This window comes from Carassius gibelio, chromosome A19, assembly GCF_023724105.1.
Source record: "Carassius gibelio isolate Cgi1373 ecotype wild population from Czech Republic chromosome A19, carGib1.2-hapl.c, whole genome shotgun sequence".
NCBI lineage: Eukaryota > Metazoa > Chordata > Actinopteri > Cypriniformes > Cyprinidae > Carassius > Carassius gibelio.
Genome location: NC_068389.1, coordinates 19,131,133 through 19,148,078, shown reverse-complemented (window position 1 = coordinate 19,148,078; position 16,946 = coordinate 19,131,133). Strand labels below are relative to the sequence as shown.

General features: G+C 37.9%; 1 protein-coding gene and 1 long non-coding RNA gene across 2 annotated transcripts; both read left to right on the top strand.

Annotated features, from left to right (window-relative positions):
- Positions 1-1,958: 1,958 nt before the first annotated feature.
- LOC127935403 (uncharacterized) lies at positions 1,959-2,640 on the top strand. The gene is made up of 2 exons (XR_008148085.1): positions 1,959-2,196; positions 2,333-2,640. It is a non-coding gene; the product is annotated as an uncharacterized LOC127935403 (long non-coding RNA).
- Positions 2,641-7,161: 4,521 nt separating this feature from the next.
- Positions 7,162-16,133, top strand: LOC127935402 (proteasome subunit beta type-2). The gene is made up of 6 exons (XM_052533229.1): positions 7,162-7,383; positions 8,338-8,460; positions 8,797-8,867; positions 15,174-15,336; positions 15,424-15,473; positions 15,936-16,133. Exons 1-6 carry the CDS (start codon positions 7,293-7,295, stop codon positions 16,035-16,037), a joined length of 600 nt encoding a protein of 199 aa, XP_052389189.1. The 5' UTR covers positions 7,162-7,292; the 3' UTR covers positions 16,038-16,133.
- The last annotated feature ends 813 nt before the right edge of the window (positions 16,134-16,946 follow it).

Genomic DNA, 16,946 nt, shown 5'->3' with positions numbered 1-16,946 from the left:
GTCCAATCCGGCCCGGTGAGCAGCCCGCAGGTCCAGGCAGACTCGGCAGCCAAAACCCCGGGGCGAAATGAGGGATAATCCGAGGGTGTCTCACCCAGTGCGGGGAGTTTTTACTCCTAACCGTGAGCGCTTATCACACCCCTTGCGAATGTACTGAAGAATTAACATGTTTAACGATTTGGTTTGTCGTCTTTGGATCAATGTAACACTACCAAAAGTGCGAGCTAACAAAGCATTGTGTCTCGGAGCACAACTGTTCTGTGAGAATTAACCAGATACAAAATGGCATGCTAAAGAAAACGCGTTTTACAAGGTATAACATTTCTGGTTTCACAAATAACAGCTCATTTATGTAGGCAGCATATTAGACAAAGTGGGAAAATGATATATGTTTAGAATAGTGATATTATCTGGCCGAAATCTGGTGAGGTTTACGCGAGCAACCCAATTTTTGGCGACCCTAGCAAAGTTTGCTACCCGTCAACTATTTTGAATACGTTTTAAACACAGCACTAAAGTTTTAAGATGTTTCAATATGTAATAAAACTAATATCGACAGTAGGCTACTTACGTTTTATCGATGAACTGACAGGTCTACCTACATTTGGCATAGGCCTAGTCATTTCTTCAGGTAAAAGTTCATGCTCAAGTTGATGCTCCCCATATTCGCTATTTGTGAGTCTCACATTCTTCAAATCTCGGGAGAAAATTAAATTAAATATTAAATGTAAATCTCAGGAGAAAAAAAATAATACATAGGCCTACACGTTTGGAACAGCTTAAGGGCAAGAAAATTACATACTTTTAATTTTGTGGTGAATTGCCCCTTTTTGAGGACATAATTTCATTTCATTAGCTGCCACTTTCAAGAGAACATTAAACTCATCTACAGTAGAATTAACCCCCCCCCCCCCCCACAAACACACACACATATATATATATATATATATATATATATATATATATATATATATATATATATAGATAGATAGATAGATAGATAGATAGATAGATAGATAGCCTATATGAAACCTAAATGAAAAATATATTATAATATTTTCATAGACAACACGTGTAATAAGGACCAACTTTAAAATAAAAATGAACACAACCAAATGTATGCTTATTTATTTATTTATCAATCAACTATGAATTATTACTGACGCTGTTTCTATTCCAACTCCTACTAGGCTTTATACCAATTAGTAATTATATTTTATAGTTGTGTAATTTTTATGTCATGTATGTGTAAAATAAAATAGGCTACATTAAGATAATATAGGCCTAGTCATGTTAAGTCGATACCCGAAATTTCTTTCGTATTGTGTAAAAATACTTTTAATCCTGCAACAACTGTAGGTGTACGTGGCACCCGGAATACATTTATTTCCAACACAGTAAAATGCCAACGTGAAGCGAAAGAGACTGGTTGCATTAAACATTCCTCAACACTGGGGGGCAATAGCAGTCACATTCAAGTGAAAGGCCATCAATGCTGGGAACCATGTCTCTTCTCATGTGTGCCCTCAAAGATTTTAAAGTCTCTTTCTCTGTCTTTCTTTCTTACCTCTCCCCTCATCTTTCCCTCTTTATGATGCAGTGTGACAGTGAAGTAGCCCCTAGCCCTCCACTAGCGTGGAAACAATCAGCTTGGACAGAGAAGGGGTGGCAGAGTCAGGGGGATGTGGACAGCCTTGGGGTCCATGCATGACAAAAAAGGATAGATAGATAGATAGATAGATAGATAGATAGATAGATAGATAGATAGATAGATAGATAGATAGATAGATAGGTTTAAAATAAAGATGAACATTACAGATTTTATTTGGTGAACATTACAACTTGGTTCAGTTTTGGCTGTGTTTAATAATCTAGTAGACATATTGAAGCCTGTTGGTTTAAGTGGGATCAGCTGCCTCGTCTGCTTTAACCAGCTAATAAATATGAAAACAGCGGGTTTAAACTTTTATTCGTTTGCTGCTTGAAAGGATTATACCCCTCTATGGAGTCCCATGTAAATCTCGAAACCTCATAATGGCCAATGTTGGCCCATAAAAAATGTGTTGAACAAAGGCGATTGAATGGAGGCTTTTTCACGCATAAGGGGGTTTTCACAGGACTTTATTGACGACGGGTCGGCCACACCACGCCCCGCGATAATCTCTCTGCCGGTGAAAGCGCGCCTCAGAGCGGCAGGTGCGTGTGCCAGGCACGGGGGTCACAGGCCCGACGGTGGTGGGGGAGCTCGCCATGTCAAATCCTCCCAGCTGCCGGTAGGAATTTTTTCAGAGGCTGTCACTTCCATTTAGCTTGCTCTTTTTCGCCACTTCAGATGAAGTGGTCCCTCTCGTGTCCAGGTCCTGTGGACGCCCTCTACCACTTAACAAAAGCAAAGCGGCGCTAAACGACGACAGGCCGGGACAATGAATTCAACCCGGCGCGCTCTCAGCACCGTGAAATTGCATATTAAACCGAAACAGCGGAGCCGGTGACACAGAGTTGCATTTCTTCAAGAATGCAAATGTGGAAATTGCAATGTTGAACACACTCACATCACGGCTGACCATTTTTCCCTGATGCAACCTCTGTTCAAAATCAAAGTTTTGATTAGATAAAGTAAGAATAAATATATTACAGCAACACATTGCGTTTGGCAATTTGTTTTCACATCTTTCCTTCAAACTGATATCTGTCGCAGTTTTAACGCTGCAGAATTAATCAATTATTAAATAAATTCAATTTCAGCTGTGAAACCGCTTTAGCTTAATTCATTTCAAATGTTGCTCTCATCTGTTAGTGTAGTTGCAGTTGAATCTATAATTATGCTCAATGTTGTCTTTTAAACCATCAAAGTGTATGAAAATATATGCTGTTTGCTACAGGTGCCTATCAATTTTATTGTACTTTTAGGCCTACTTGTAAATATCCAAATATACTGTTTTTCAGTTTAGTAGGCCTATTGCAGTTAAACTCAAGTTCAGTTAATACAGTTGTTTATTATTTTTTTTTTAGTCCGTCTGACTACGCCTACTTTATAGTTCAATTAAAAATCTTAGTGAGACTGTTACTAGTAAAAGTAAGAAGACACACAATAGTGTCTAGTGAAATAAGAGTTGCTGCCAATTTAATTAGTATGAGAACTTAAATAGAGCCTAGTATTTTAATAACTAAAGAATATAAAGAATTCTAGTCAAGAGGACAACAATTAAAATCTAAATTACAGATCCCCAAAGAATTCAATGGCAGTTTTTTTTTTCATACTAGTTTTCTAAAATTTGGTTTAGCAAGAAAAGGAAAACGTAGTATAAAATGGGTACTAGTAAAATAAAAAATAGATCTGATATATTATTGTAAAGAAACATCTTGCCATCCATTGTGTGATTGCCCACCCCATACTCAGCATTTTGAACTATTTTTACACTGAAGACTGTAACCATCATAATTCTCATCCACTGATTGAAGTGAGGCCCACACAAAAACCATGAATATTATTCATTTGCTCTGCCCCCGTTGCACCACCTATAGTCTTAATCTGAGTTCAAAACGTACCCTACTGTTAACAAACCCTTGGGCTATGAGTCCATAATCCCCAAACTCAGACGAGTCCCCCCGGAGTCAACGTGTCTCTTAATGCTCAGCGCTGTTTTTTTTTTTCTGCAGACTTCCCGGCTGAAGAATTGATCTTAAATTAGGACAATAGAGGAAGTAAACCCATCATTTTATCTGGACGGAGCAAAAACTGTTTTTTTATTTTATTTTATTTTTTTACGCGAATGCCTTTGAACATGTATATTACAGTGCTCAAGCACTATTTTACTTTCAGATGACTGGAAACAAACATGTTCGGTTAATGAGTTCAAACTGAATGAAAGTGAAATGCCACCATCCAGACTTTAGATATTCCAAAGTTGGAATAATCCTTAAACAGCCAGAGGCCCCAATTATAGCTTATATATTTGCACCAGTGCACAGCGGGTGTCTCACAGTTGCTGAGAGGGTACAACAGCGAGAGCAGCGATGGCAAGAATTGAGCCAACAACTACCAGACACAAACCAGATGCAGCCAAGATCTAGACTGGTGGTGCCTAAATAAAGAGAAGCTGTAGAGAGAGAGAGAGAGAGAGAGGTGTATAGATTTACTGAACAGATAATGTGCGTGGAACGTGGCGCATGATGTATGTCACAGTGTGTGTGAGTGTATTAGTAGTCAGAGCACTGGGCCCCGGAGGCGATTCCTGTGTGTGCTAGCGATAAAGGGGGAACTGGAGGAAGTGAGGGAGGGTGGGGGAGTGAGAGAGAGAAAGAGAGAGGAATAGTTTGAATTGGAGAAGGATGTGGGTTGGCGGAGGGGTGGGGGAGTCGGAGACAGAGAAATGGAGAAAGAGAAGTTGAAGGGGGGAAAACAGAGTGAACAACCAGCAGAGCTTGGAGCTTTTATGATGCTGTCAAGATTCCTGGATTTTGTCCCCATCGGCTCTCTCTCTTTCGCTCTGCCCCTTTTCCTCACATGAAAAGAGGGGAAGAGTGTCTTGGCAGGGTAATTAAGAATGGCCTCTAAACACAGAAGTATGGCAGGAACACTCCAGATGAAAGTAAATGATTAAAATAATTACAGGCACAGAGCTGACGAGCCGGAGTGCGGGGTGGCCGCCGGACATTTGTCGGTAATTAGATAATTAATCTGAATGCAAATGATGAGTCCTAACGAAGCAGCCAGGGTGAACCAGTGACAACTACCGAAAGAGAGAGATGGGGAGAGAGAAATACTTTTATCACACGGATACACAATTTTCCACCTTAAAAAAATTCTAATGCTACAGTAAAACTATTTGCACACTATGTAAACAAAACGAGTGAAGACCTAAAGCTCTCAGACAGGAGAAGATTTCATTTTTCTCACCATACATCTATATGCTATGAAGTGTATTAATTGCACCACAGAAAGGGACACAAAGAGGCAAAACTAATGAACATGAATGAGAGTCTTTGTCGTGGTTGGGGGGCTATAGAAGTGCCTACTGCAGCTGAAACCCTTTCTGTCTAAGCAACATGATCAATCATTTGTACTGAAGCTGTTGGGGATGGAATAGGCATAACAGGGTTTATTTATATATATATACTTTTTTTAACTAATGCACTGCAACGCATATAATAAAATCACAAGTCTTAGGATTTTTGGCAGGTTTTGGAAAAAGTTTATAAACCATCTACATGTATATGTATAACAAAATGCATTAAATAACAAATCTTTTTATCTATCCAGAGAGAGTGTGTGTAAGAGAGAATACTTTAATATACTTTAAAGATTTAATATAGAGATTGCATTTTCTTGATAAAAGCATCTGCAAAATGACTAAATGTAAACGTAAATCAGAGCTTTATGACTTAAAATTGTATTAGTTACCTTGACTTTTCCAGGTCTGAAAACACCAAAAACTCTGTTATATTTTAATGACTATAATATTGTGCACCCTGTAATATTATCCAACTGACAGAGAAACTGACAGTATTTAGGGCTCACAACAGGGCTGCGTTCAGCCCCAACAAAAAAATGGTGCAAAGCGTTTTTTAAACAAAAACGGTGGTGCGTTGAACACCCTGTTCTGATGACGCAAGAGTTGCAACTATGGCATCTGAGAAGGCCATTCTTTGTGTTCTTTTTGAAGAACTTTTGGAGCCTGGTGAAATTGGTATATATACTGCAAAATACGCTTGATGTTACTGTCACTGCCCATGCGTCCAAAATAAAAGATTAAAATAGAACATCCCTTCGAGTGAAGGGATTTGTGAAAACTGTTGTTCCTAATTATTGTGATCCAACATCTGCCTCGCAAACATTTCAGGTGAAGAATAATCTGCTTCTTACCTTGTATTATGATTTATATGACATAATTATTATCATCATTTTTGCTGATCACTGTTGTTGGGCTATGATATTGTAATATTTACCATTATATAATCAGAGGAGTTTAGAAAAGGTTATGAAAGTGTCACTCCATATACAATAGCAAAATATATAAATATGTATAGAATTTTACATTAATCAGTACTTAGCACACATTCCTAAGGAAAGGATATGGACCAGAAGACATTGCAATTACTAAATGATATTTAGAGAGACCAGATTTGTGCTCTTTTTATTTTAGTTATTTTGCCCCATGGGCAAGTTCAAGCTTAAATCGGTGTGCACCGTTTTGCTACAGTTTCCAGTTTGAATGACATGTTTCCTGGAAATGGTGTGCAACAGGGTTTGAGATGCATTTTCTCATTTGGTGAGTGTCAAACATGTCAGCCCAGTCAGCAGCAACATGTATACAAACCATGAGGTATTAAAGAGACAGTTCGCACAATGTAATTAACATCAAAACAAATTCAAAAGAGCAAGTATATTGTTTGTGTATGTTTATTTACATTAAAGGCAAAATAACTAAAATAATAAGAGCACATAGATTCTAGAGTATAGATCTGATACTTCTTTAAGTATGTCTAAATATAATTTAGTAATTGCAATGTCTTCTGGTCCTTTCGTTAGAAAGGTATGCTAAATACTAATATATGTAACATAAAAATACTATTAATATTAATATGTTTCTATTGTATTATGGAGTGACACTTAAACTTTTCTATACCCCTCTATTTATATAGTGGTAAATATGGCAATAACATAGCAAAACAACAGTGATCACTAATTATGATAAGCCTCACAATAAAAATAATAAAGTCATATAGATCATAACACAGTCTCGGAGGTGAGAAGTGGATTATCCTTCACCTGAAATGTTTGTCTTTTCATCCTGAAATGCGAGGCACATGTATCACAATAATTAGGCAGCACAGTTTCCACAAATCCCTTCACTGGATTGGGATGTTCTCGTTTATTTTGTACGCAAGGGAAGTGACAGTAACATCGAGCGGTTTTTGTGTATTTCATTAGGCTCAGAAAATTATTCAAAAAGATCACAAAGAATGTCCTTCTCAGCTTCCATAGTTGCAACTCTTGCATCATCAGAACAGGGTGTTCAACGCACCACCGTTTCCGTTTAAAAAACGTTTTGCACCGTTTTTTTCTCTGGACTGAACCATAGACTGTAAGGACTGAACGCAGCCCTGTTTTCCATATCCATAAACAGATCGTCACGTGACAAAAGAGCATGAACACTCTGATGACGTCTGAACAGTGCGCCGCCGTTTAACTCCATTCAGCTTTTGCTGTGTAATATCCGATAGAGCCGCATTGCTAGTTTACTTACTGATCAGAGTGTGTTGTATTTTCTTTAAGCTCTCTCCGCAATATGGAATACTTGATCGGGATTCAGGGGCCAGACTTTGTGCTGGTTGCGGCAGATAATGTAGCAGCCAGCAGTATAATCCAGATGAAACACGGTGAGTTTGATGTTCAGTAGCATGTTAGCAGCATGCTAACCGGCCACGCAGCAATATAACCGCTCATAATAACCAAAACAAATGTTACAGACCACAATAATTAACCCCGCCTCAATGTTTACACATTGATGTCTTAATTGCATCTAAATGATGTCACCATTTCAGAATGTATGGAATTTAAAACAAAGTTTTAACTGAAGTAACTTAGCTAACGTTACCCTGTGCTGACACCGTTTGTGCTTTGAACTGATTTACATATCCATGTAATACAATCAACCTATTAAACTTCATTTAGGGTGCACTTTTAAACGTTAACGAGTGCAGTCTGTCAGTTCTTGTAGTATGATAACCCTTTAGTGTCAGTCGATTATCCTCGGATGAGTTTGCGATTTATTTGTGAAAGTGAAAGTAAGAGCGCCTCCATAGCTACAAATGAGGAAAACTCAAGTTATTCACCACAAAGAAAACACCATGAAGTAAAATTAGTGTCGCTGTTTATGTTCTACATTAAGAGTGAACCTCACGTCATCTAAGACCCATCATATATTAGAATTAAGACTAGGGAGTTTTTAGCCAATGCATACAGTGAAAATTTGTCGTCTTTATTTTTGAGAAAAGATCTAAAAAATCTTATGTATACAATTTTTTTTGTCAAATAAATGTATTTCAAGAAAATCAGTGTCCTTCCCTCCAATACCAGCTACACCTGACAAGCAATAGCAAGTAGCAAATAAAGCTCTTTATTGTAAACTAAAGGCTATCAACTATACCTAACCAAAAAGATGCCTCAGTTTCTGGTTCCACTGAAAATGTCCATAGAGGAAACTGTACATGTTGGGGTGTCTTGTAGACCACCAATGACTTGTAAAGAAGCTTGAGAGCTAGTAAAACGTGGGATGGGATGTATTGGAGATAATGTTAATGTTAGGATGACCTGTTATGTATGTTTACCAGATTATGACAAGATGTTTAAGCTCAGCGAAAAGATCCTGCTCCTGTGTGTGGGTGAAGCCGGTGACACAGTACAGTTTGCAGAATACATTCAGAAAAATGTCCAGCTTTACAAAATGAGAAATGGTAAGCATTCAGTTTTTTTTTCCTTTTCTTTTTTTCTTTCTTTCTGAAGTTTAACTGGTTTTAATGGAAAGTGTACTGAAATCAAACTCCTGTACAGAGCGTCAAGCTGCGTCTTTTTGTTGTTTTTATTTCTAAACATCATTTACATTCCTTTCTGGTAGAAATAAAGTTAATTCCACTGTTTAGTGCAGAACAGATTGTATGCACTTTTATTTGAAGACATTTTTAGTGGAATTTTATTAACTTTGTTTAAAATGTATCATGCTCTTGATATGCACTTCATGTGAAAACGGTTTCTATTGTTTAATGGATTGACTCCTATTTCTCTTTCTTCAGGATATGAGCTTAGCCCAGCAGCTGCTGCAAACTTCACAAGGAAAAACTTGGCAGACTATCTGCGGAGTCGGGTTGGTACAAGAACCTCTGTGTTCAAGCCCACAATGTTTTTTCGTTTATATCTAAACTGGATAGTGTGGTTCCAAACCTTCATTTTTCAATAGATGAATTACATATAATATACAACAGTTATTCCCAACCTGGGAGAATGGATCAGTCCTTGTGCTACTTGTAATTTTTTTTCTCCTTTCTACTCTATCTACATATATGAAAAATTGCAAAAGATTTGATCTACATAATTCAAAAGGGAAATCAGGAGTCCTGGTTGAAAACAATTATTTTTGCAATTTCTTTGGGTGATGCTAGTGTTGCAGAACTGGAACACTTCATTATATACACTCTATACACTACCGTTCAGAAGTTTGCGGTTGGTTGGGTGTGTCATTCAAGTATTATTACACTTTAAAAAACTTTTTTATTTTATTTTATTTAATATATTTTAAATGTAATTTAATTCTGTGACAAAGCTGAACTTTTAGTAGCCGTAGTGTCACATGATCCTTCAGAAATGTTTCTTATAATTATCAATGTTGAAAACAGTTTTTAATATTTTTGTGGAAACCATGTGTGTGTCTTTTACTCTCTCTAAAATTCTTTGATGTATAGAAAGTTATATATTTAAATCTTTAATAATAATAATAAGAATGTTTCTTGTCACTTTTGGTCAACTTAATGACCATGACATGACATTGACAATGATATTTTTACTATTAAAAAAAACCTAACACCAATCTTTTGAATGGTAGGGTATACAGCAATTAAAATACATTTGTAAAACCTTTTTCTTGCCCTTTTCCTTGCTTTTTCTCTTCAGTCCTTCTGTGTGCCACAGTGTATATCTGAATGCAGCCGGTGTAAAATGTGCTTAAAACAGATGCCAGTGTGTTTTGAATGTGTGGAGGTGATATCAAGGTCTCAGAGGTCGTTGACACCTGCGCCTCCTATGTAATGTGATCCTGCTTATAAGATACAGTTTCCAAATGTGCATGTGTGTGTTAAACTCAGGGCAATATAGAGTGCACCCATCTGTGTAAAAATGGGCTTGTCGCCACCCTGGCTCTTTTGTCTGGTAGTGTGTGTGTTAATTTGTTAGGAAGAGTGTAACTGCCTCCTGTCACAATAGTAGAGTGGAGAAAATGATTACAAAAAACAATTAGAGCAAGCCAAAAGGGGGGAAACAGTGGGAGGGAAGGGTCTCAGGGGGGGCTGAGGCAGTGCTACAAGTTTATAAACCCGCATGCTTTTAGCTTGTCTTAACCTAAATGCTACTTTCCCACGGAATGAGAATAAACGAGTCCGTTTCAATATTTTTCCTCGAATGTGCCTTCAAGCGAGGCATGTTTGACTAATAGATTTTGTTCATATATTGATACTTGAATAACGCCTTAATCCACGATGTGTAACAGTATTCAAAGGAAAGTCTCAGATTCTTCTTTAAAATAAGGATTATGGGTAATCATATAACCTTGCGTATTATTTAATCCATTTCGTTTGTGCTAAACCCTTCGGGATGTTTAAATGAGAGCGATGTCATGCACGCTTTAAGGACCTGGTTTCTAAAAAAACAACTGGGCCTTTGGGGCTCCCCTGGAGTGCCTCCTCAGACAGATCTTTACATGGAGAGAAGAGGCGGCAGATGCTCAGATAGTCCATCGTTCTGTCCTCAACTTGCTCTTTGCAGCCAAACGCATGTTTTCTTGTCTGTGCTTGTTTTATGTGCTGTGCTTTTTATTTTAACCATGTGCTGCATCCAACATCCCCTTAAGCTCTCCGCACAACAGTCCAGGAACAGTTTGCCATCATTGGCACACATGAAACAATATTGGCCGCTTATTCTCTCCCAGCACACTGGCACAAATAATTACTGGTGCCATATTGCGAGGCATTCCCCTGTTCTGCTACAGATGAACAATTAATACGGCAGATTGGGCAGAGATGCCGTGTCCTGGGGCAGCGGGCAAAGGGATGGGGAGCGCAGGAACAGAACATGAAAGCGGAAGGCAGGATGAATGAATGATATGGTACAATTATGACTCTCTGTACTGAGCTTTTGTTTAGCGTCCCACAGATTTTATCAACAGGGACTCCGGTGAGAGGAAAAGCTGTAGTGTTTGAACCGTAGCTCACGAGGTTGGTAGAGAATGTGGGAGGCAGGTGTTGAGTTTATACTGAGGGGTAGATGACACTCGGGGGAATTTGGTACAAACTCAAACCTTGTCTTTCAACAAGGCCCTGTTCCTCTTAACCCTCCCTGCTGGGAGTGCAGCATATTGCATAGGTGAGCTTCTCTAGGGGGTGTTTACTTACCCAAACGTGCCCCAGAGACCCGCCAAGAGCAACGGGATGGCCCAGATCAGATTAACATCTCTCAGGTGAATTGAGGTGCAGCTTTTTTAGTCTTATCCACGCTGAAAAGAACTGGACGTGATGCTATATATTCAGTTTACACTCTTAAAAATAAAGCTCCCAAATAGGGGTTTTCACAGAAGTTCAACAGAAGAATCATTTTGGGTTCCCAAAAGAGCAGTTCACTTTTTAGTGAACCGTTCTTAAAAGAACCACTTTTGTGTTTGTGAAGATAATTTTTTTTTTTTTTAATACAGAGAACTACTTTTTAGAACTGAAAAAGTTTCCATAGAATTGTTTTGTTTTATTTTTTATTTTTTGGCTAGGCTGTTGCTTTGGAGTGTAGCATGTCAAGCTAAAAAAAAAAAATGTAATTCTAGTCTAGAGATCGACCGATGACGATGTTTAGAGGTCAGGGTCAGCAGATATGTGCTGCCGATTTTTAGGGCCGATATCTTGAAGTTTTCCCCTTAATTTGCATGCTAAAATGTGGATGCACAACATTTCATAACTTGCCATCATTTATTGAGCACTGACTTGAACCATCTCTCGAATCTTAATTTTGTGCACTGCACAGTATTAAAATAAAAAATGTATCCAAAGTTAACCAAACAAATCAATAAACTGACCAAGTATTAAATATATAAAACAGGTAATATATATATATATATTCATTTACATCAGTCAGTCATTTACATAAGTTTTAGAGCATTCATCAAGCAGAATTTTTCAAGTTTGTTGAAACCTAAATGTCAACTTAAATATGCACTTAAAATGAATAAAATTTTATAAATAAAAATCAATTAAACTGAAAAATATAAAAAAAATAAAATATATAAAAAAATAATAATAGTAGTTCTGCAAACACACTAGCAAACAGCAACATTTGTGTTTGGTATAAATGACACAGAACATCTTAAGTGCATTCTAATTTCAAACTTACATCGCAGTCTGTTCATTATTTAAATAAAGTACAGTCAACCAAACATTTAAAAGGTTACACTGTTCAGTTTAAATAGACCGTAGTATACTGTAAAACCGAACAGTGAAATTAATCAAATGAAATTAGCTAATTGCACTCCAATAATAATGAAAGTTCATTGGACTTCATTTAAATAAGTTCTGTAAACTAAAAATTTTGTTGTAGGAAGGTGAACTTAAAATTATTGCGTTTTCTATTTCCCAGCATGCTTTGCATAAGATAACAAGGGAAATAAATGTAGAAATTAAGTGTTATTTTGTGTGTTTTTACGTAAGATTAACATAGAGGGACATAAGTTAGTACTCAAATGTTGTGCTATATTAGAATTTACAAAGGTTTCTGTTATGTTGGTTTTGTATAATGTTACCGTTGTGGTGAAGAGTAGAGCCTCTGGTTAGGTTGAGGATGGACAGCAAAAGACTAAATCTGAGTGAATTTCCCGCAATATATGAGTTGAAAAATAGAGACAATTTTGAGTGAATTACTCTCTAATTATAAGTTGTGAAATATCAATATTAATAAGATAACCAAGATAATTTAAGGCAACTGGAAATTTAATTTTTAATTTTGTGTAAACTTAAAACATTTAAAAACGTCACTTAAATGTTTTTGTGTAATCTGTTACAAAATGTTTTTTGAGTTCTATGAACTTATTAGGGTTTACAGTGTACCGGTCCACTCTGCTGATATGATTGCGAATATGAAAACATTTGGATATTTGCAGAACGAGATGCTAGCAATAACCTCCAAATACATCTAGCCAAACCCACGCTCACTCGCTTGAAAATATTATTTTTAATACTATAGTGTCATTTGAAAACATTGCAATTGCGTTTTAAAATACAACAACGAGCACCACAAAACCATTTAAAGAGGCACATTCTGTGAACTTCTCCACCCCATTTACAGAGTGAAATTCTTTGACTACCTTTATCTCCCAGGACAGTTGTTGAATCTTCCAAAAGTTTTGGCTTGGGGTCCTTCACATGCGGCAGCAGCACTTTCCACCGCACCAATAACACAGGGCTGCCCACCGACGTGCCTGACTATAAATCTGCACCACAAAACACGGATATCAGCCGATGCCGATATACAAAAAATTTACAAATATCGGCCCGATATATCGGTCGACCTCTATTCTAGTCCTAGGTTCAGGTTCCTTGTTTTCATTTATTTTTTTATTATTTTACACCTGTTTTGTCCCCCGCTAGTTATAAAGTTTTTTTAGTCACTTCGAAAAATAGTAGGAGGCCTCTCTTCAGCAAATGGAGTTGAGTGTTTAAGCCTCATCATTTGGATTAACAGAAAGTCTATAATGAATATATAGACTTATATAGAATATATAGCCCAAAATATACTTTGAGTACAAAAACATATTTACTGGTCATATCTTCTGTAGAGAAAAATTACAAACACTGTTAACGCATACTATCGAATGAAGTATACTTTGAACGACTAAATGCGTAAGTTTACTTCAGGTCTAAGTGTTCACATCAAAACTGAGGTATACTTTGGTCTTAACAAACTGCATATGATTTTTTGTATTTTTGTAACTTTGAAGCCCTCTACAGTTAAGTGATTTATGGTTGTAAATATATCAGTGTAATTACAGGGGATAGCTGTACGTGTGTTTGATGTTGGCAGAAGGCAATCCACCTTTTTCACGGATTGTCATAGCTGCTCACTAAATTTACATACTTTCAGAACAGATGTTTGCGAAGGAGTGTGGGAAAGAAACAAACCATTCACCTTATTTGAAGTCTGCATCATCAGAATGATTTTTAAAACCGATATTTCAAGGTAAAAAAAAACGTTGGCCTGTCGAGTCTCCCAAACAATCTTTGGAAGTGCTACAGATGTCTTACGCTTGAACATTAAACTGTGAATTCTAACATTGGAAAAATTAAACGCTTCACCTTTAAATTCACCCAGTGGCACCCAATTTGGCCAAATACAGTGGATTGAAATCTCCCTATCTGAGAGCCTCATGCAGATGGAAAATGTTAGGGAAAGCGAATGTAGTTTCAGTCAAATGGAGTTTTGAGATAGAGCGAGCGTGAGTAAGATAGAGGGAGGAAGAGGGCTAAAAGAAGTTTTAATGAGAACTGGCAGAGCTCCAGGGCATAGGGGTGAGGGCTGGAGGAGAGAGGAGGTGGGTAGGTGCTGGCGGCAGCAGGGGTGCCGTCTTCCTGCAGATGTCACACTGCTGGTGACACCAGCGACCCCCCCCCAGACCGCTCCACACTCCCCTCCCTCCCCTTCTCTCCCCTTTCTCGGCTCTTTCACACCCCTCCCTTTGCTCTCCTCTCCCTCCGTCTAACCCGTCTACTCTTGCTGATGTTAAAGTTTGGTGGTGGTGGTTGTTCAATTTACTCCACAGAATAAAAAGAAAAGAAAAGACAAAAGATTAATAATTTGGACTTATCTCACAATTCAGAGATTTCAGATTTTCTGAATTCTGATTTTCTTGTAATTTTTGAGAAATAAACTGTGACATATTAAGAAAACAATCCGAATTGTGAGATGAAAAAACAATTACTTTTAATTTTTTTTTGTCGGGAAAAAAAGCAGTTGTGAAATTGGAAAGAAACTCAGAATAGGAAGAAAATAGAAAAAGAAATTCAGAGTTTATGTCTCATAATTCTGAGTTTATATCTAAGAAATTATGAGAGAGAAAAATCTGAATTTAGAAAAATTAAAAAGGGGAAAAAAAAACAGAATTATGTTTCTTTTTTTATTCTGTGGCTGGAAAAGGCTCCCATAATTTTGGAACATAATTTAAACTCAAATGAATGTCTTCATTTATTTGGTCAGTAGCCTTGTGATAAGATGAATAATATCCAGTTAGCTTTTTGTTATCACAAAATAGCCTCCCCTTTTTGTCTGTTTTTTTTTTATGGTAATGGCTAACTGAAACAGATATCTGGCTGTGTATAAGATCCCTTTATTTTTGGATTGATTTAAAATGACCTTTTCTCTACTTTTTTAGACTCCATACCATGTGAACCTGCTCTTGGCAGGATATGATGAGACCGATGGTCCAGGACTCTACTACATGGACCACCTGTCAGCACTTGCCAAAGCCCCCTTTGCCGCACACGGATACGGTGCCTTCCTCACCCTCTCCATCCTGGACAGATATTACAGACCAGGTGATTATACACGTTCACTTATGAGGATATAAGTAGTATTTTAGATCTATTGCATTCTTAACTAGTTATCTGTTATTCTCACTCCAGATCTGACTCGTGAGGAGGCTGTGGATCTGCTCAAGAAGTGTTTAGAGGAGGTTAGTTGCTCACCATATGCTGGTCTGTCCATCCATGTCATTTCATAATTACTGGCGGTTGTTATGAGAAGCATCACTATTACTATTGTTCACATTTAGGGTAAAATTTAATATTTTTTTAATTGCTGCTCAAGACCCTTTTTCACAATTGTTTGATGGATAGAAATTTCAAAAGAGAAGAACTGGTTTGAAATAGAGATATTTTGAAACATTGTAAATGTCTTTACTGTCACTTTCAGTAATCAGTTTATAACATCAATGGTGAATTATTTTTATATAAAACAACTTCAACGCTGTGGCTGTGCTTTTTGCTCTGACAAGAACCACATGTTCTTCAGAAAGTGTATAAATCCTTCCGTGTAGGTTCAGTGGGTTATACAAACCACTTTTGAGCTATTTCGATCATGTGTTTTGTCATGACCTGTTATAACCATTTTTGTATATTTCCTTGTTCTCCAACAGCTCAACAAACGTTTCATCCTGAACCTGCCGTCTTTCACCGTTCGTTTGATCGACAAAGACGGCATCCACGACATGGAGAAGCTTCCCGTGGGCCCTAAATGAGCAACCGCTGTTATTCCACTGTACTCTCTACCCACACTCTTTTGTACTGCAAATGTAACCCTCTATGCTCTAATAAAAACATTGACCCTCTGTTAATTATATGGTCTTCTTAATCTACTTACATTTATTTAGACTTTGGTTTTCCACACTAAAACACACTCAAAGGTTTGTTGCATCTGTTTGTGTCATACTGCGGAGTAAAGAAGTTGGCAAAGAGCGGAGAAAAAGGAGCGGCGTGCACTTATGCTATCTTTGGATGTGTACCTGTTTCCTCACTGCTTTGTACACAAGTGTTTTTTTGCACTCGCACGAGCTCTCTCTCCTGCACAGACAGGTGATTAATAAACATTAAACAATCCCTCTCTCCTGAACACACCGGAATCTAAAGGGACGAGCAGCATATGTTCGCCTGCAGGCAGAGAGAAATGCAGAGCAGCCCTGCTGAGTGTCAGAGAGACGAGGGGAGGGAGGAGGTCACGGGGAAGCTGGGAATTGACACTCAGGATGGGTATGTGTGTGCGCTCGTGTGAGTGAGTCGGCAGGGGGGCAGGTTCGGAGATGGAGGCCCTTGAGCAGACGAGGAAAGGTAGAGTGACAGCTGGGGTGAGAGGAGACCGAAGCGGAGGAAGAGAAGAGCCTAGCAACTGTTTAGCTGCGTTCGGCGACTGTAGTGATTGCCGAGCCCCCGGGGGTTAGTGGTCAGGACTGTTTTATCTCAGAGGTAATTCTGACGGATTTTCCACCGTGTCACATTGAGGTTTCGGTTCGGGTTAATGTCGCCCTTGCCTTTAGCAAATGGGGCTAGAAATTTCAAGCATCCCTCTGGGTGTTCAGTTTGTATCACGCTAATTTTGCAATCACGCCAGATTTGTACCTTGTCAACAAGTCCATTTATGCAAAGCAAAAACC